At 36.6% G+C, this 20,752-nt stretch overlaps 2 protein-coding genes across 5 annotated transcripts in view; one reads left to right on the top strand and one right to left on the bottom strand.

The window, feature by feature from the left end:
* Nucleotides 1–14,226, top strand: part of CFAP36 (cilia and flagella associated protein 36) — a 32,313-nt gene extending 18,087 nt beyond the window's left edge. For 2 of the 3 annotated variants that reach the window (XM_014843019.3, XM_070512079.1), the window contains 6 exons: nt 6,507–6,594; nt 8,328–8,400; nt 10,028–10,130; nt 13,048–13,187; nt 13,381–13,527; nt 14,059–14,226. In XM_014843019.3, coding sequence (XP_014698505.1) covers nt 6,507–6,594; nt 8,328–8,400; nt 10,028–10,130; nt 13,048–13,187; nt 13,381–13,527; nt 14,059–14,160 — 653 coding nt within the window. In that variant the 3' untranslated portion in view covers nt 14,161–14,226. The remainder of the gene's footprint in view (nt 1–6,506; nt 6,595–8,327; nt 8,401–10,027; nt 10,131–13,047; nt 13,188–13,380; nt 13,528–14,058) is intronic. The other variant, XM_014843020.3, reaches the window with a different exon arrangement.
* Nucleotides 14,227–16,607: 2,381 nt separating this feature from the next.
* The window catches only part of PPP4R3B (protein phosphatase 4 regulatory subunit 3B), a 63,997-nt gene continuing 59,852 nt past the window's right edge, over nt 16,608–20,752 (bottom strand). For both annotated transcript variants that reach the window (XM_044772477.2, XM_044772478.2), the window contains exon 16: nt 16,608–18,264. In XM_044772477.2, the coding sequence (XP_044628412.1) occupies nt 18,160–18,264 (105 nt within the window). In that variant the 3' untranslated portion in view covers nt 16,608–18,159. The remainder of the gene's footprint in view (nt 18,265–20,752) is intronic.

Raw genomic sequence — 20,752 nt, 5'->3', positions numbered from 1 at the left:
GAGTAGTATTCCATTGTGTATATATACCACATCTTCTTTATCCAATCATCAGTTTCTGGGCATGTAGGCTGGTTCCACGTCTTGGCTATTGTAAATAATGCTGCGATGAACATAGGGGTGCAACGGACTCTTGAGATATCTGATATCAGGTTCTTAGGATAGATACCCAGTAATGGGATGGCTGGGTCATAGGGTATTTCTATTTTTAACTTTTTGAGAAATCTCCATACTGTTTTCCATAGTGGCTGTACCAGTTTGCATTCCCACCAACAGTGTATGAGGGTTCCTCTTTCTCCACAACCTCTCCAACATTTGTCGTTCTTGGTTTTGGATGTTTTTGCCAATCTAACGGGGGTAAGGTGATATCTTAGTGTAGTTTTGATTTGCATTTCCCTGATGATTAGCGATGATGAACATCTTTTCATGTGTCTATTGGCCATATTCATATCTTCTTTTGAGAAATGTCTGTTCATGTCCTCTGCCCATTTTTTGATCGGGTTGTTTGTTTTTTTGTTGTTAAGCAGTGTGAGTTCTTTGTATATTATGGAGATTAACCCTTTGTCGGATAAGTGGCTTGTAAATATTTTTTCCCAATTAGTGAGCTGTTTTTTTGTTTCAATTCTTTTTTCCCTTGCCTTGAAGAAGCTCTTTAGTCTGATGAAGTCCCATTTGTTTATTCTTTCTATTGTTTCCCTCGACTGAGGAGTTATAGTGTCCAAAAAGATTCTTTTGAAACTGATGTCAAAGAGTGTACTGCCTATATTCTCTTCCAAAAGACTTATTGTCTCAGGCCTAATCTTTAGGTCTTTGATCCATTTTGAGTTTATTTTGGTGTGTGGTGAAAAAGAATGGTCAATTTTCAATCTTTTGCATGTGGCTGTCCAGTTTTCCCAGCACCATTTGTTGAAGAGACTTTCTTTTCTCCATTGTAGGCCCTCTGCTTCTTTGTCGAAGATTAGCTGTCCATAGATGTGTGGTTTTATCTCTGGGCTTTCAATTCTGTTCCGTTGATCTGTGGACCTGTTTTTGTACCAGTACCATGCTGTTTTGATCACTGTAGCTTTGTAGTATGTTTTGAAATCGGGGATTGTGATTCCGCCGGCTTTGTTTTTCTTGCTCAGGATTGCTTTAGCAATTCGTGGTCTTTTGTTCCCCCATATGAATTTTAGGATTGTTTGTTCAATTTCTGTGAAGAATGTTCTTGGGATTCTGATTGGGATAGCATTGAATCTGTATATTGCTTTAGGCAGTATGGACATTTTAACTATGTTTATTCTTCCAATCCATGTGCAAGGAATGTTTTTCCATCTCTTTATGTCATCGCCTATTTCTTTCAAGAAAGTCTTGTAGTTTTCATTGTATAGATCCTTCACTTCCTTGGTTAAGTTTATCCCAAGGTATTTTATTCTTTTCGTTGCGATTGTGAATGGGATAGAGTTCTTGAGTTCTTTTTCTGTTAGTTTATTGTTAGTGTATAGAAATGCTACTGATTTATGCACGTTAATTTTATACCCTGCTACTTTGCTGTAGTTGTTGATTATTTCTAATAGTTTTTCTGTGGATTCTTTGGGGTTTTCTATGTATAAGATCATGTCGTCTGCAAACAACGCGAGTTTTACTTCTTCGTTACCTATTTGGATTCCTTTTATTTTTTTTTCCTGCCGAATTGCTCTGGCCAGCACCTCCAGTACTATGTTGAATAGGAGTGGTGAAAGTGGGCACCCTTGTCTTGTTCCTGTCCTCAGAGGGATGGCTTTCAGCTTTTGTCCATTTAGTATGATGTTGGCTGTGGGTCTATCATATATGGCCTTTATTATGTTGAGGTACTTTCCTTCTATACCCATTTTACTGAGGGTTTTTATCATAAATGGGTGTTGGATCTTGTCGAATGCTTTCTCTGCGTCTATTGAGATGATCATGTGGTTTTTGTTTTTCATTTTGTTGATGTAGTGTATCACGTTGATTGACTTTCGGATGTTGAACCATCCCTGTGTCCCTGGTATAAATCCCACTTGATCATGGTGTATAATCTTTTTGATGTATTGCTGTAATCGGTTTGCCAAAATTTTGTTGAGGATTTTTGCATCTATGTTCATCAGTGATATCGGCCTGTAGTTCTCCTTCTTTGTGTTGTCCTTGTCAGGTTTGGGGATCAGAGTGATGTTGGCTTCATAGAATCTGTTAGGGAGTTCTCCATCTTTCTCAATTTTCTGGAACAGTTTGAGGAGAATAGGTATTAAGTCTTCTTTGAATGTTTGGTAGAATTCTCCAGAGAAGCCGTCTGGTCCTGGACTCTTGTTTTTGGGGAGGTTTTTGATTACCGTTTCTATTTCCTTACTTGTGATTGGTCTATTCAGATTCTCCATTTCTTCCTGATTCAGTTTGGGGAGATTGTAGGAGTCTAGGAATTTGTCCATTTCTTCCAAGTTGTTCAATTTGTTGGCATATAGTTTTTCATAGTATTCTCTTATGATCTCTTGTATTTCATTGGTATCTGTTGTGATTTCTCCTCTGTCATTCCTGATTTTATTAATTTGCGCTTTCTCTCTTCTTTTCTTGGTGAGTCTGGCTAGGGGTTTGTCATCCAGTTTCATTCTTTTGCATGTAGTTGTCCAGTTCTCCCAACACCATTTATTGAAGAGATTGTGTTCTCTCTCCTTTGTTGAAGATTAATTCACCATATATGGGTGGGTTTATTTCTGGGCTCTGTGTTCTGTTCTTTTGATCTCTGTGTCTGTTTTTTGCCAGTACCATACTGCTTTGATTACTACAGCGTTGCGGTATAGTTTGAAATCAGAGAGTATACCTCCAGCTTTGTTCTTCTTTCTCAAGATTGCTTTGGCTATTCAGGAGCTCTTGTGATTCCATGTAAATTTTAGGATTATGTTCTAGTTCTGTGAAAAATGCCATTGGTATTTTGATAGAGATTGCATTGGGTAGTATGGACATTTTAACAATATTAATTTTTTTCAATCATGAGCACAGTATATCTTTCCATTTATTGATGTTGTCTTAACTTTCTTTCATCAGTGTCTTATAGTTTTCAGAGTACAAGTCTTTTACCTCCTTTGTTAAATTTATTCCTAGGTATTCATTCTTCCTGATGCAATAGTAAATGGGATTGTTTTCTTAATTTCTCTTTCTGATTGTTTGTTATTAGTGTATAGAAACATGACAGAATTCTGTATATTAATTTTGTATCCTGCAACTTTGCTGAGTTCATTTATTCTAATAGTTTTTTGAGGGGCTGGCCCTGTGGTGTAGTGGTTAAGTTTGGCATGCTCTGCTTTGGTGGCCCAGGTTTGTGGGTTTAGATCCTGGGCATAGACCTATGCCACTCATCAGCCATGCTGTGGCAGCAACCCACATATAAAGTGGAAGAATTTTGGCACAGATGTTAGCTCAGGGCTAATCTTCCTCAGCAAAAAAAAAAAAGTTTTTTGGTGCAGTCTTTAGGGTTTTCTATATATAGTATCATGTCATCTGTAAATAATGATAGTCTTACTTCTTCCTTTCCAATTTGGATGCCTTTTATTTCTTTTTCTTGCCTAATTGCTGTGGCAAGGACTTCCAATACCATATTGAATAAAAGTGGGAATCCTTGTCATGTTCCTGAACTTAGGGGAAAGGTCTTCAGGTTTTCACCATTGAATGTGATGTTCGCTGTGGGTTTGTCACATATGGGCTTTATTATGTTGAGGTATGTTCCCTCTATACTTATTTTGTTGAGAGCTTTTGTCATAAATTTATGTTGAATTTTTTCAAATGCTTTTTCTGCATCTATTGAGATGATCATATGATTTTTATCCTTTGTTTTGTTAATGTGGTGTGTCATGTTGATTGATTTGTGGATGTTGGACCATCCTTGCATCCCTGGGATAAACTCATTTGATTATGGTGGGATCCTTTTAATGTATTGTTGAATTTGGTTTGCTAATATTTTGTTGAGGATTTTTGTGTCTATGTTCACCATGGATATTGGCCTGTAATTTTCTTTTTTTTTGTAGTGTCTTTGTCTGGCTTCTGTTGTTGCAAGGCAAACATTAGAATCTTGCAGGGTCCCTGTGGATTCTTCTCTCATTTGAGTGATGTGAGTAGAGACTCTATCCCTTAGAGCCAACCACCATCATAACTGTACCCTCAAATTCAAAGATGCTTTTCATAGCAAGTAAGAGAGCTGTTGTCTGTGGGTAGGAGATAACACCACCCTAACTCTGAACAATGCATGACACTGTGCTGTTGCTTTGATGTAAATAAGTTTGGAAAAGAATCTCTTTCTCTTGTCTTTCTACCATGGTTTATTTTAGAAAATCCTTTTCTCTGAATTTTCCTGAATCTATACTTTATTCTGACCTCTAGGATAGAGAATTTGAATAATTATGTTAGTTAAAATTGTTTTAGGGGCATCAGTTTTCATAAAACAAAGAGTGAACTTGATATTGGCGCTCTGTAGTTTCAGTTTGGAATTTAACTAGAAACTCACTTAGATTTTAATTAAAGAGGAACTAGTGTATATAGCTTGTATCAGCTGGATGACTCAGGCTGCCATTAGCAGAAAACCTCAATGAAAATGGCCTAAGTAATAAGCAGTTCTCATCTCACAGAACAAATCCAGGGGAAGGGAGGGAAGGAAGATAGGTCCAGGGTTGATGAATTTAGTGGCTCAATGATGTTTTCAAGGATGCTGACACTTTCCATCCTTATACTCTTCCATTGTCAGGCTCTTCTCTCATGATTGAACTCTGGCTACATCAAATGCAGACTCAACAGTGTCTCATGAAGAAATGTTTCTTACTGTACATCTCTTTTTGTTAGCAAGACAACACTGTCATGGAATGCCCCTTGGAGTTTTCCCCTCTGGTCCTCTTAGTCAGGATTGGGGTCACATGCCTTTCTTAAACCCTCTGGCAGGGGGAATAAGACCATTATGGTTGGCTTAAACCAAACATGAGTCACTCTTGTGGGGTGAGGTAGGGCCCTGCCTCTAAGTTCTTGGCTGCCTGATAACTTCACAAACCTGGCTTATATTAGTAGGTGAGGACAAGGGGAATGATGCTGAATAATGCTGCTGTCAAACCACAGGGTGGGACAGTTTGCTTACATTTAAACATAGACTAATACTTAGTTTCTGCCACGGAATTTTTAATACTTGTGTTTAAGACTATTTCTTAACTTAGAGCCAGGGGTGAGTACCTTAGAACGATGTTGATTGTACTCAAAACTGAAGACCATTTGAAAATTGTCTTTGTGGTGAGAAAAATTCAAAGGATCTCTGGATTCTTGGTTGTATCTTATCAAAGAATTTGGAAGAAATGCAAATCAGAGCATTATTCTGATGATTTTGAAGTTTTGTATACTGTTGCATTATTCTTAGTTCTTTTATTTTTTCTTGGAAAGATTATTAGGAGAATACTAATTTTATATCTTTTGACTGAGCAAAAACGCACTTAATATCAATGGGTTGCATAGATGTCAGTTTTCTGTTTGTGATACTGTACTGTAGTTTTGCAAGATGTTACCATTGGGGAAACTGGGTAAAGGGTGCATAGCATCTCTCTGTATTATTTCTTATGACTGCATGTGAATCTGCAATTATCTCAAAATAAAAAGTTTAATTAAAAGAATATGTTTAAACATCAAGGGAATTAGAATAATAAAGCTACTTTAATTTAGAGCAGATCTAAAATCCCATAGTCATATGGGGATAAAGAAATGGAAGGTAAAAATTAAGAGACATGCTACTAATGTCATGGGAATATAATAATTATAGATATGAACAGAATGCTTATTACCAGTGTACCTGCTTATCAGGAAGATATAAGTAATAAAGTAAATTAAACCAATGCTTAAAATTACTTGCCATGAATTATTATTCACCTTGGGCCAAAGTTGGTACTGTCCTGGTTTATAGTTATTAGCCCAATATCTGAATAGAAGCTCCAAGGGCAGAGATTGTTTTTTTCATCTTTATGTTCCCCCTAAGTGCTTAGCACCATGCTTTTTTGCATGTACTAAGCAGGGCCCTTTTCAGTAGCATTTGTTGTAGTATGAATGAAGAGTATTAATATGCAGTTTCCATTAACAAAGTATTTCATATTTTGTTTTGTAAATTCTTTTCCCACTTAAGAGATACTTTTGAGAGCATAGTTTTATTATTAGGAGCTTAATGATTTCAGTGGTATATCTTCAGACAGTATATGATTATGGAAGATAATAGCTTATGTTAATTTTTATTGCCATATATTATTATTGTTATTTTTAATAGGCAATACTAATAATTACTAAGAGGTGTTTCAAGTTAAAATTGTGTTTTTTTTGGTGGGGCTGACTCCCTAAAACAAGAAAATATTAAAAAGACCACAGTTAAAAAGATAATAGTTTAGAACATTTTTTTAAGTGATAGATCTTAGTGAACTAATTAGTACCTCTTGATGAACTAGAATAGTGAGAAATGAATGTTTTCAGTTGAGTTGATGTTCTTCCATGTGGTCTTTGGTTTTGAACAGGTGTATTACCTGACTGCTTAACAGATGGTTCTGATGTGGTCAGTGACCTCGAACAGGAAGAGATGAAAATCCTGAGGGAAGTTCTCAGGTATCCTTCTTTAATTATGTTTTGAATGAATCATTAGTAATGTTGTAATATGATCTGTTTACATGCTTTTTACCTCCAAAATATTATGAACTAGAAAAATATCTAAATTCTCTACTGAAGACCTTGAAAATTATTTATAATTTTATTTGTTTATAACTATGTGTATATTACATTTTTTAATGGACAGAAAAAATTATTTTCAGATGACTCATATCAAACCAGCCCAAATGGGAGCGTCTTCTTCCACTCCCATCATGGGAATAGAAATTAGCCACCACTGGGAACAAGGTGCAGTAGACTCAGCCTGGTGCCTGGAAAGGCGTATAATGGCCTGAGCTGAGCAGGAAACTCCATGGTTTCTGGATCTCGGTACTGGAGGTGGCTCATGCTAGGTATCTCTCAGGAGGAGGCTGGACATCCAGACCCTACAGACAAAATAGCTGACAGGGTTGCCAGTAACCTGCAGGCATCTGTGGCCATCCCAGATGACTGTCTTGCTGGTTTCTTCCTTGTCTCAGTTATATGATTCTCAGCCAAATGCCTCGCATGGAGTGTGCAGCCCACTAAAAAAGGCCTTTTTTCCCCCTTGGGCCTGTTGTCCCCTGACCTCTGGGAGTTTTGGAAGGGAAGGGAAATTGCAGCACCTCATTTTTAAAGCTCCTGTGATAATGTATGGGTTTAGGGCAAAAGGATACCTGCAGCCACTGTGTCACCTGCAGAATGGGGCCTTGGCCTTTGAGGGCTATAACCATACACATGACTATCTTCTAGCATCCTGTAGTCCCCCGACCTACCCAGCTTGTCCCCAGCTCCAAAGCAGAAGGGAGGCTGGGCAGGATGGTGGTTGGGAGGATGGGCCTAGTGGGGAACTATGGAAGGAGCTCCAGAACTTAGTGCTCTAGATTTCAGGGAAGAGGTGCTTCTGGGGCGGGGAGGGAGGTGTGCAGGTGACCCCAGCCCTTTCCTGCCAGATCCTACTTTCCCCACGAGGGGCAAATGGGAGCCTGAGACAACACAGAATGCTTTGAATTTACAGGTTTGAAGAGGTGAGTGTACTTGGTAATAGGGTTAGAGGACTGGTAAAGTTTTCACTGGTACTGATTGCTTCTGTTAGTTGATTGGTGGCCTGAAAATTGATCAGCATTGTACTTTGAGATTTTATTTTCTAAGGGTTTTTTTTGGGGGGTGTACTACAGTATAAGTAGCAGAGCTTAGTTATGAACATGCACAAGAGTTACCTTGGCTATTTTCCTAAATCAGACTGCCTCAGTGAGCAGTTTACAAAAGCTGATATGGCTGTGGCATAGTGGCATCAGGAGGACTTGGTGATAACTCAGATGCCATTGGAAAAACTAGAATGAGGGGAGAAATGGATCTTATCGGAGGGGTGTACCTGATCTCTCTTCGAGAGATCAAAGTCTGTGTTAATGGGATTTGCCATTCAAATTTGGGTTTAGGATTTCAAGCCTTTTGGTCTTTGTTCAGGCAGGGGTTATTCACATTTCTAGAATAAATGGGTAAACCTGTATCTTATGTCACTAACTATATTATGCTGTATATGCCTATGTATGTCTTTCTCAGTTGATTGTAAGCTGCTTTAAGCAAAGCCTGATTATTTCCATCTTTGTTTCCCAGATTCCTCCACACACTGTAATCTTAGGTTAGCATGTTGCTTATTGAGTATTTGTTCTTTGACCAAAATTTACTTTTCTACCTTATTTTGTATATTTCAGAAAATCAAAAGAGGAATATGACCAGGAGGAAGAAAGGAAGAGAAAAAAGCAGGTGCCTGCAGAACATGTTAATGTAACGGAAGTATTTCATTGCTATTATCCCTAAAATTTACACCTCGTTTTTGCCGTTAGAGTTTAAGCTTACATGGGACTACACAGCTCCTCAGAGTATTCATATTTTCTTGTCAATTCTAAGCATTTATATTTAACTTTATAATTCATCCAGCAGTCTACCTTTTAATTCCCAGTAAAGACTGAGATTATTAACTCCAAAAAAATGTAATACCATTTATATTTGGGGGGATACTTATAAAAAATTCCCCTTAATTTTATGAATAAAAGAAGATTAAGAAAAATATTTTGCTTTCCCACTGTCCTTGATTATTTTACTATTTTGAAGCAGCAACTGCGGTTAGCACCGAGGGTTCCCTGCAGGCTTTACCGTGATAAGCTTGAAGCAGGGTGCTTCAGTGTCACGGTGTCACATCTGCTGGCACACATTAAGAACTGTTTCTGTAAAGTGCCTAATTTTTCGTAAGGATAATTAAACATGTATTTGGCTGAGGGGAGGAAAGCTAATATTTATTCTTTCCTCTCTCCTTTTCTAGCTGCCTCTCTTTCCCCGTTTTCCCACATCTCCCTGAAGGGAAAGGGAAACGTAATATGTACTCTCTTTCAGTCACTTGAAAGGCGTTTGCCTTTCTTCCCTTCAGTCACTATGATAGGTGCTTGTATCACTCACTGTCTTTGAAAAACCTATTTTACTCCAAGGTACCTAATGAAGAGCAGAAGAAAGAGATGTTTTAGGATTAAGAGGTGATTTATGTATCTTTGAGTAAATCTCCTTTTAGTCAGTGGAGGTGAAACTCACAGATATTAATAAAGTTTTTTTTTAATATAAGGGTATAGAATAGACACCAATTCAAAACCGCTGTCAGAAGACAGTATTAACACTCTAATTTATAAATGAACTATATTAGGCTTCTTGAGTAATATGTTTTAGGGGTGTATGAGTTGTTTTAGACTTTTTACTATGGAAATTTTCAAACACACAAAATAAGAGCTGATTATAATAATGAATCTTCATGTATCCGTCACCCAGCATATAGGGCTTATGATTTGGATATCCATGAATTACCTAAGAAGCTACATATGATTGGGTTTTCCTCTGTTTTTAAGGAAAAATGAATTATCAGCTTGTTTAATTCTTTCTAAGATTTAAATGATTTCTTTAGTTTAAGTATACTATCACATTTTAGAAATGGAAATAAACCAATTTGTAGCTTCTTCGGGCATATCATGGTAGTGGTATATAGATTATTTTAAATGGAAAAGCACCTTATAATTCAGTGGTTTTATTTCTCAGAGTATTTCTCAGTGTCTTGCTCAAGGTCACATGACTAGTAAGGGTGAAATCTAGGTTTGAACCCACTTCTTGCTAAGTCCAAAGTCCTAACTATACTAGTTAGTGACTCTTAGCACTGCGTGATTTGAAATGAGAATGTTTACTTACCTCAAAAAGTGGAAGATATAAAATGCTGGAAATATCTTAAAAACTTTGGAGAAATAGAATATTTTGTTCATTATCTATTTAGTATACAGTAATTTTTTTTAAACTTATGTCTTTGGATCCCTTAAGCAATGAATTAGTCAAAATTAATCTAAAATGCTTTTTTTAATTGTATTATGGATTCCTGAAGTTATCAGAGGCTAAAACAGAAGAGCCCCCAGTGCATGCTAATGAAATTGCAAAAATGAATAATTCCCAAGGGGATGGTGAACATTTTGCACACCCACCCACAGGTAAGGTTGAAGTTGACCAAGCTTTCTCTACTAGTTCGAATACATAAACATTGTAAATAGTGTGCTACTTTCTCATACATACTTAAGCTTCAAAAACCCTGGGAGGGAGTTGTTGAAAGGCTATTGGTACTTAAAGTTCTTTCTGAATTTAGCTAAAGAGGTGGCAGAGGAGAAATACCCAGCTGACAGAGAAGGTGTAGTCCCCAAATTTCTAAGTGAAGCCTGGAACCCAGAGCAGTGAGCAAAATTCCTTGAGGGAGCCACCAGCCTCTCTGCCACGGCTGCAGCATCCAAGACATGTTCACGTAACATTTGGTGTTCTCTTCCTTGACCACACTTATATGGTGTTTGTGAGTTAGAAGCTGAACTTGGAAAGATAATACTAAGTCATTTTCCTAATGAATTAAAGCACAGGTAGAAAATAAGAGGTTGCTAATTTATCTATTTAGTCAGAAACTATTGTTGAAACCAAAAACAGTGAGAATCCTTGTGGGAAATGGTAGTGGATAAACTTGTTCAGTGTGTCAAATCTATTTTCAGTATACTCTGATTTTCTTTATGAGAGAACAAGTAATTCTGAAACAAATTGAATCATGATTGTGAGTTCAGTTCATTTTATCATGGATTTCTATGGTTTTAAATCAATGTCTTTTTCTCAGTTAAAAAAACATAACTCTGTGAGGTAGATATTAGGATCTTTAGTTTTCTTTTTTTTTTTTGCAAGAAAGTCAAAGAAGTTGAGTGACTTGTGCAAAATCATGAGCTCTTAAATGGTGAAACTGTGACCTTGGTCTTCTGCCTCCAAATCTTGTGTTCTTCTACGCTTTAGAAGAACTTCTGTAATTGAGAAAAGATGGGTTTGATGTTTACCCATTGATTTTAAGGAACTATATTCTTAGTTGATAAACAGTGGGGCATATGAAACAGAAGCAGGTTTATGAAGTTACCTTACTTCTTTCTTCCTAGCCAATCTAACCATTTCTTTTCTTTTTTTATATTCTGTAGATTCTCAGTAGAATAACCTCATTTGAATTCTATCTATGAAAACACCTGCTTTAGATTTGTCTGAGCTTTTTTTTAATCTGCTGACCCAAGTTTAGCTTTGTATATACAGACCTAAGTACACATACCCTGTTTAAATCTTGTGTCTGACATAATTTGAATAAACTTGCTTCATCTAGTTCCTTATCTGACTATTCAGTGAAGCTGTAGAAAACAATCTCAAACCACATGTAACTCAATTATGCACATTAGTGGCACAGAAGAAATGGCAGATAATTTCAAAAGTAATGATTTTAATTTTCAAAAACTATTCTATTTTTTAAAAATGAGTTTATCCCATATTCCAGGAAATCACTTCATACAACGTGATAGAAGCCCGGTATGAATACCTAATTTGGGAACAATCATAAAGGTGTTCGACCTCCTGTTTATCCATTTGCTCATGTCTTTCCTTGGTTCCTGCTAGAAACGGACACCATCTGTTCTCAAATTGACACAAAGACTTGCCAGAGATGAGATGATCTTTCTTTGGGCTTGCTGGCTTTCTGATTTTTCATTCCTAGAAATCAGAGAAGCTAAGTATATTGGCTTCAAATACTTTCCTTTCTAGATCTGAGTTAGAATATACAAGATGTTCATGACCAACAAATTCAACGCAAGAACTATCCAGAGCAAGTACATAAATTGAATATAAATGCTTATGTGCCTGGGATGCCCCCTCCTCAGAAATGAATTGAACTGTGCCTTCTCCAGCTCTGTAGTTCCATATTTGGGGGCTAAGCCTACCTTTGCTTAAAGGCACCATCAGTAAGAATTGCATGTTTAACTCTGTCTGCATATTACGACCAGCTTGTTTAAGCTCATCTTTATTTGAGTTAGTCCTGTAGCTTCCTGTCGAGGTTGGTTGGAATGTTATCTCTAGCCTCATCTCTGCCGTGGAGACTCCCCTTACTGTCCAAGAGCCTCAGAGCTTTTCTTCTTTCAGTCTCCTAGCACTCTATGCGAGAGCAGTGGTCCTTAGGCAAATTTCTTGCTCACGCGAAGTTCTCTTTCTGGTTTTACTATGCTGGCAAGATTTTTAATCATTCAGAGACATGTAAATCATGTTCTTCCATCATGCTTTTAGTTCTTGGCATCATTTTTATGTGCGTCTTTGCTTGTCTCACTCTGCAGTCCTTCATAGTCCATGTACTTACACTGAAAATGTTTTATCTTAAAAAAAGAATCACCTTAATTTATAATAAAAATGGCTCAGAAAAGCAATTAGCATGTTAATCCTGTCTCTTGGCACAGTCACCAGATCGCTGGAAAGTACTGAGTGCTCATGTTATATCTCCTTCCAAGTTCTATTTACTTTAAATCTTTTTTTTTAATCTGTTGGTAGGTTCATAGTTATCTTCAATATGTATCACAAACAAAAATTATTAATATTACTGGCACTTACTCTTCCAATACAAAAAATTGTAGCTTTATATTAATTATTCTGAAAATAAAGGGTCACTTACAGTTTTTACCTGCAGGCAAAAATTTGGGAATCAATTACATTACTAGTAAGGGATTTTAGTGTACTGTTTATTTGGCTTATGTGGCAACCTTGTAGTGTATTATAGTGTAGTTAGTTCTAATCTTTAGAGAAGAATTATATCTTTTTGTGGCTATAGTACCAAATAGCAGAAGCTTGGTATTTGTTGAAATATCATTATTCATAAGAAATTGTAGTTCAAGCTCCTCGAGGACAGAGACCATGTTTACTGTTCTCAGCCGGTGCCTATCACAATATAGGCACTGAATCAATGTGTGTTGATTGAGTGAATGTGAAAAAAAAAAGTATTATTAACACTAGCTGTTTTTGGTGAACCTAGCCTAATATTTAATATTTCTTATAATATTCTAATTTGTCTCTAATTACTGCCAGAGGTTAAAGTGCATTTTGGTAATCAGTCAGTACAACCTTTGGCAAGAAAGCTGGAAATGTTGCCTGAAACTTCCTCCCTTCCACGAAAAGGCCTGAAGATTCCTGGCTTAGAACATACAAGCATTGAAGGACCAATAGCAGTAAGTAAAAAACATTACTTTCTAAGAACTATGAGCAAAATGACAAAGTACTGGGAACAAACAATGTAAACAGCCATACATTTGGCTTTCATTATGATCTTGAACTCAAACTTCCTATTGAATCAGATCAATCAGTGGGTATCTGTGCCACTTATACAAACTTGAATTTAAATAGTTCTCTTTTTTGACCCAGAATTTATCAACTCTTGGAACGGAAGAGCTCCGGCAACGAGAACACTATCTCAAGCAGAAGAGAGATAAGTTGATGTCCATGAGAAAGGAGATGAGGACTAAGCAGATACAAAATTTGGACCAGAAAGGAAAGCCTGGGGAGGTAGAGGTATGGCTAGCCTCAGTATGTCAAAATCTGCAAATCTAGGGGATGTATTCTCAAAATCAGAGTTATGTGCAAGAAAGCCTCAATAATGAATGTTGCTCACAGATCCATTCTTATTAATCTCCCTGCTAGGGTAGCACTTGCTAACATCTTTTCTAGGCAGTGAGATGGCTGTGATATGAGGATTTTGTGAGACAGAAATGATAGCAGTTTCATGGATACATTTTTTTCTGGTTTATTTGCCCTGCTCTGAGTGCTTAAGGGTCAGCAATCTACTTGACCTGAGACTTTTGAAATATTCTATCCTACAGCTGCGTCGGTATCATAGCCACCACCTCCAAGAGGCTTTCCCAAGAAGAGATTCTTACAGAGAAGATATTTAGGGAACTCAGTCCATATGTGGCTTTAAAATTTTTTTTTTTTTTTACTGAAAATGCTCTATAATCTTTGTTCCAGGCAGTATGTTGGGAATTTTAGATAAATGAACCCATCTTATATGGTAGCCAATTTCTTTTTTTTTTTTTCTTTTTTAAGGAGATGACAGAGAAACCAGAAATGACAGCAGAGGAGAAGCAAACATTACTAAAGAGGAGATTGCTTGCAGAGAAACTTAAAGAAGAAGTTATTAATAAGTGATGTTAAAAACAGTTTAGCAAAACAGAAGTTCAAATTTTCTTAAAAATAAATTATCTAATCCTTAAACTGAGCCTGTTACTTTCAAATACTTGTGTTTGTAGATACAAATATGTTCTCATTATTACTATTTTATTAAACATTTGAGGTAAAGGGCAGTGGGGAAGGCAGCTATTTATGCTGACCAGTTTAACACAAATTTCCGAATAATGTTGTCTCTTGGAGAGGAGGTTCAGAAAACTAATTAATAGTGCATTCATTCATTCAAACTTGCTTACCTATCGTTTGTGCTGAGCATTGTGCTAGGTGCTTAGCATACAGTGGTCAACTAGATCAACAGGGTCCCTGCCTTCATGGGGTTAGCGAAGAAGGCCCAAAGAGCAAATTGGGAGAAGGGAAAAGTGCCGTGTTGTATCAGGGCTGGCCAAGCCTCCTTGAGAAAGCAGTGTTTAACCTGCTTGGAAGGCTAACTGCAGGGAGAAATGGGAAAGAACAACTCAGGTCCTGTAGCAGGAAAAGAAGAAAGCACATACCGACAAGCCGTTCGGATGGCTAGTGTAGAGAGAGTGAGGGGAGAGGGTTAGCATATTGAATTGGTGATAGATGGGGTACCGATTTGCAGGGCCTTGTAGGGAAGGTGAGCCTTTTAAATTTTATAATGGCAGTGGGAAGTCACTGAAAAGTTTTAAAGCAGGGAAGTTACATATCAAAGTGTTCGTTTAAAAAAGATGTGTGGCTGCTGTATGGAGACTGTTGCATGAGTCAGAGTAGTTGTGGGTATATTAGGTATAAGGTAATCCACTGAAAAGAAGAGTTATCTGGGGCAGTGGTAAGATAGATTTTAGCATCTCACACTTGAGGCAGGAGCAAACAAAACTTGGAAAATAGATGTGGGGGATGTTAAAAATACTCAATTACTCTTTCTAGAAAAGCTACCATTAAAACAGATAAATTGGCTGAGCCTGTTGAGGGGAATGCTGCCTTGGGTGTAGGTCTTTTGTATGTGAAGTGATCCTGGATGGTTTTCTGTACAGTAGTCTGCGTAAAGATAACCAGAATAGGAGAGAGAACTTTCTTTCAGAAACTTCCTGTGTTGGGTCATCTCACTAGCACCCCCTTTTCTGGTTATGGGCCATTCCTGTAGTTTACCTTAAAATTCCATTTTATCTCCTTAAATTTACAGTTATACATTTTTTTTTTGGTCAGGAAGATTGGCCCTGAGCTAACATCTGTTGCCAATCTTCCTCTATTATTTTTTTGTATGTGGGATGCCACCACAGCATGGCTTGATGAACGGGTATGTAGGTCTGCACTCAGGAACCAAACTGGTGAACCTGGGGCGCCCAAGTGGAGTGCACAAACTTAAGCACTATGTCATTGGGCTGGCCCCTACAGTTATAAACTTTCTCACAAGGATACCAAAATTACCTCCAACCTTCAAGCTGCAGAGAAAAAAATCAGTATTACTTTACATTTGTCACATTTTCATCACTTAGAAGGAGAAGAGGAAAAACTAGTGATTAAAACACAGAAATCTGTTTCATGTAACTTTTTATTAAAAATAGTTTTTATATTGGATACATGTTTACAGATATAATTTTAAGAGAACCTCAGGCATACAAATGTGGGCTCTGGCTTGCTTCACTGAGTGAAGATAAAGATATAAAAATCCTGATTGCCTGAGGGTAGTCATTTAAGACAGCAGCTAACATGTAGAATCTTAATATTATTCTTTCAGGGGATATTTTAAGTCTTGTTGTGATATCATTGTGGGTGAGCATATGTTCCATGAAAACTGTTATCCTATAATTCAACAAAGTACTCACATTTCTGCTATAAGAAAAGGTTCCTATGATGATGACGGTTTAAATGTTTAAGACACATGGCAGTTCTTCAGAAAGGAAAATTAAACTTTTCACAAGATATAAAGATAATACTTCTTCCTGGAACTTAAAATTACTTAATCAGGAAGAGTCAAGAGTAAACAGAGAAATGCTTTAGGCCTGGGCTTCTTAGATTACAAGAGGAAATTTAATAAGAGCTAAGAAGAGTGAAGGGGCTTGATAAAACTTGCTTGAAAGAAAATGTATTCATATGGCAACTTTACTGATCTTCGTTTAAAGTATCCTGAGTCACTTGCCTTATGAGGTGGAAGGTCTTTTTCATTATATGTTCCTTTAATCAGAGAGGTGATAACAGCCCCACACTCTGATGCTTTGGTGCTGGGACTTTATTTGCTCAAGGCACACCTTCTAAAATTAGAGGCAGTGATATTTAAAGTGCAGTTGAGCCCCGTTTATTTAGAACTCTTTCAGATTGGTGTATGACCTAGTGGTTTATAATCAACATCTATGGATAATTTACTCGCTTTTAAAAGATACTGTAAAATGGCCATATTTCCAAATGGAGTTAACTTATATTTACAATAAACCAAACAAAAGCAACAATCATAGAATTACAGGGTCACATTTTAATTCCTGAATTTTACAGTTCAGCATTAATATCACCACATGTATACAAATGGTGTAAAACAAGTACAGTGGTATTTTTAATACAAAATAAACATCTGTTTTATGGAAAAACTATACTTCATATCTACACAGACAGCCCATCTTTTCCAAACAATAGCCAAAATTAAAATTAACTACAAAATCTCCAAAATGGGGGAAACTGCTTCAGTTTAAGGTATTCCAGGAAAAATGGACCCATAACACATTACAAGGGTGATCCGAAGATTGTAGCTGGAATTACTATTTTTAGTTTTTTTTTTCCCAACGCATTCAATTGTAGTTTGGGGGACATTTTTCTCACTTCAGCATGATCTCAGATCATAGATGAGCAAACTAACATTAAAATATTTACAGTTAACTTGCTGTTCTAAAAATAAAACGTCTTAACTGTTTGCCTCAATTTATTATTTTAAATTCATTTACGTACACGGAATGTGCTTTTACTCTTTAAAAAAAGCAGCTTTCATGTTACACCCTTGTTTATGGAAAAGCTTCATGTGTTGCATGTTGACTTTGACAGTGTAGAACTTCTTGGATCAAAATGGCCTCTAGATATTAAATGCCACTTAATTCAGCACTATTCTTTGTAAGTTAGTCTTTATAGAAATTATACTTTAAAACTTGTCTGTAGCTCTGGAGAGAGACAACTTTACTAACAAAGCAGAAAGTGACTTCAAAGTATCTTCCACAAAAGATTGTACTGGTAGGTGGTTGAAAACGTTCTGTTTAACCCACTCCTGTTCCTAGAGAAAACCATTTTGGAATACTACTTACTAATTCTTGGCATTTGTCACCTCTAGAAGTGCTGATTTTAAAGTTATATTAACAAAACTGTCCATTTTGAATCCAGTTTGTTTTCATCAAAATACATACTGAAAATTCCAGGTGTAGAAAACTCAATATGTGCTGTAATACAGGGTGTATTTCCCTCCAACTACCTATTAGGCTGAATTTCTGTTAAATCTTCAAAGAAATGGTCCCAAGAGTTTAACTTCCTTTTTTATGATAGTTGAATTTGTTTTCCATAAAAATTTCTTTTAAAAAGAGGCAAGTGATTAAAAGAACAACATGGCCAGCACCATTATACAAGTAATGTTATTGGATTTGCAACTGAAGTTTTATAACTGTTTCTAGATCGGATACCCCCCCTGGAGCAACCCTGCATTAATATTATTTTATCAACCTTGTCCCTCCCCCAAACCGTCCCAAAACCTGAGTTTCCTTGCTGAGAAGCTATCTCCCAGGTTCTGGTTACTAACCTTTTTTTGACAGCCTGAAAGGCAAACCCCTTAATTACTAGCAAGTGATCAAGTTCCTGGGAAGCCTGTTTTTTTACAGAACTAAACTCTCCTAGCTGATACAGTGAGTGGCTTTTGCTACTCCTTGTATAATTATAAGTTCAAGTGAGAAAGCTTTCTGATTCAGATTTTCAGCTCATCAAACAGTTGCAGCATTTAGTAAGACCACATGTTGAGGGTCCCCAGTTAATATTTTATGAGCCAAGACGAGGTCTTTTCCTGGGAGATGCTGCTTCTTCTTCTTCTTCTTCTTCTTCTTCTTCATCATCTGGATAATCCACTAAACCAACCAAACTTCCCTATTGAATAATAAAAAAATTTTTTTAACATATGTTAATAAATAAAAAAAGCTTATCAGTACAGTCACTTTTAAAGATATCAGAAATCATTTTTCCAAACTACCTAACCAGATATACTTGAATTTGATAAAGGAACTGCCTGAAATTCTGAACACTTAGTGAGTACAACTGGTAGCACTCTTACTCTCAACTTTCCTGTCTGGCTTTGGGATTTTTAATGATACTTCACAATTTAATTCAGCAAAATTTCACTGTGGAAAAGTAGCTATATTTCCAAATAGCAGCACTCAAAAAGAATAATGACATTTGGAACTAGAAGGACCTTGGAGATGAACTGGTTCATTTCTCTCATTTTGAACTAGAGAGAAGAGCCAGTTAGTGATAAGAAGTCTCCTTTTAGTTTCTGTTCCTCATGTATACATTTCTTCACTAAGTAGGATACATCATTGTTTTCATTCTGCTTTTGAAGAACAGTTTAAAATGGCTGACGACAATAAACTCATGAAATGCTTCCTAAAACCTAGTGACTGAAAAATTTAGGGCTAGCTCTCTAAGTGAAAGAAAAGTAAGGATGAGTTAATTCAGGTGTTTGGTCTTTTATGAATAATAGACCCCTTTGAAAATCCTATTTAAGCTCTGGACACTCTACCCAGAAAATTAAAGTCCTTAGGTTTGCATTCATTTTGAACTAATCCCATGAAATTTATACATGTCCTACAGGTTACGAGGACCACTGTAAATGTTGTATTTAGTTCAAACCCTTAAGGCCTCTAGGGGAAAAACATACACAATTGAAATAACTCATATTTCAAACTTATGTAGCTTCATACCTAAAGAATCCAGGCGTCTGTCATTAACACTTCACCAGAATATAACTGAAACACTAGTACTAATCAACAAAGGCCTCTGAGCAGCTAGAAATAGTTATCAGAAAGTCTGTAAACTAAATAAAACATGTATTTATGAGAGAAACTTTCTGCTTCTTTCTCAGCTCAATAACACACAGTTCTTAAGTTTGGTAAGCAAGAGGTAGTATGGCTAAATTGTTAAGAATATATTGATTGTAGTCTGACTGCCTGACAAAATTCCAATGCCACCATGTTTTTGGTGCATCACCTTGGGCAAGTGACTTATTATCTCTATGCCTCAGTTTCCTTATCTGTAAAACTGGTATAATAGAAGTACTTAGACCTCATCGAACTTATTTTGAAAATTAAGTTGAAAACAAAACATGTAAAGCACTTGGCACAGTGCTTGGCATATAGTGCTCAATAACTGCTATTAGCTGCTATTACTAATATCATTATTATTGGTTCTTTAGTTTCTAAGCCAAACAAGTTGGATAAGAGGAGATAGAAGACATAAGTAAAGTCTAAAAAGGCACCAGTCTGATATTCACAGAGATGACAGCAAGTTATCGAGAAAAGGTTTAATTAAGCTTAGGATCCTATATCATAATGTACAAACATTCGAGTTCCAAATGGTTAACATTTAAAGTGATCTTTTTGCTTAATATTAATAAATATTCTATCTGAAACACTCAGCTAAACAATTTTCAATTACATTAAAAAACCCATGTTCACTGTAAAAACACTAAAAATACAAAATGTGAAATACTGGAAGTAAAAAGGCCTGTAATCCAGAGATGTACCCTGTGAAGAATTTGACAGATTTCAGACTTTTAATATACAACTATGTGCTGTTTTTTTTTTTCAAAGATTTTATTTTTTTCCTTTTTCTCCCCAAAGCCCCCCCGTACATAGTTGTATATTCTTCGTTGTGGGTCCTTCTGGTTGTGGTACGTGGGACGCCACCTCAGCGTGGTTTGATGAGCAGTGCCATGTCCGCGCCCCGGATTCAAACCAATGAAACCCTGGGCCGCCTGCAGCGGAGCGTGTGAACTTAACCACTCGGCCACGGGGCCAGCCCCAACTATGTGCTGTTTTTAAACAAGTATCATTGCAATTATACCTACCCTTGTACAATTATGTTCACTTAAAAATACACTGTTAGTACACAAAGTTCTATTTCATTCTTTTAAACTCTAATATTCCATGGTATGAATATATCATCATATAGCTAAATTCCCTGTTGCACATTTAGATTGCTTTCCTAGGGTATTATATTCTCTTTAAAAATTTTTGTTTTTGATGATAGCTTTTCTTGTCTATTAATGAAATTGAAAACCATCTTTTAACATGGAATATCAGATGGATAAGACATGCTAAGTTTCTAAAGATTTTTGTATCTGTATTCATAAGTAAAATTCATGTACAGTTTTTCTTTTTTAGTGCTAATTTTTTTTTTTTTTTTTTTTTTTTAAAGATTTTATTTTTTCCTTTTTCTCCCCAAAGCCCCCCGGTACATAGTTGTGTATTCTTCGTTGTGGGTTCTTCTAGTTGTGGCATGTGGGACGCTGCCTCAGCGTGGTCTGATGAGCAGTGCCATGTCCGCGCCCAGGATTCGAACTAACGAAACACTGGGCCGC

This window comes from Equus asinus, chromosome 6 (assembly GCF_041296235.1).
Source record: "Equus asinus isolate D_3611 breed Donkey chromosome 6, EquAss-T2T_v2, whole genome shotgun sequence".
In the NCBI taxonomy this organism is placed as follows: domain Eukaryota; kingdom Metazoa; phylum Chordata; class Mammalia; order Perissodactyla; family Equidae; genus Equus; species Equus asinus.
This window is presented reverse-complemented; position numbering and strand designations above follow the sequence as displayed.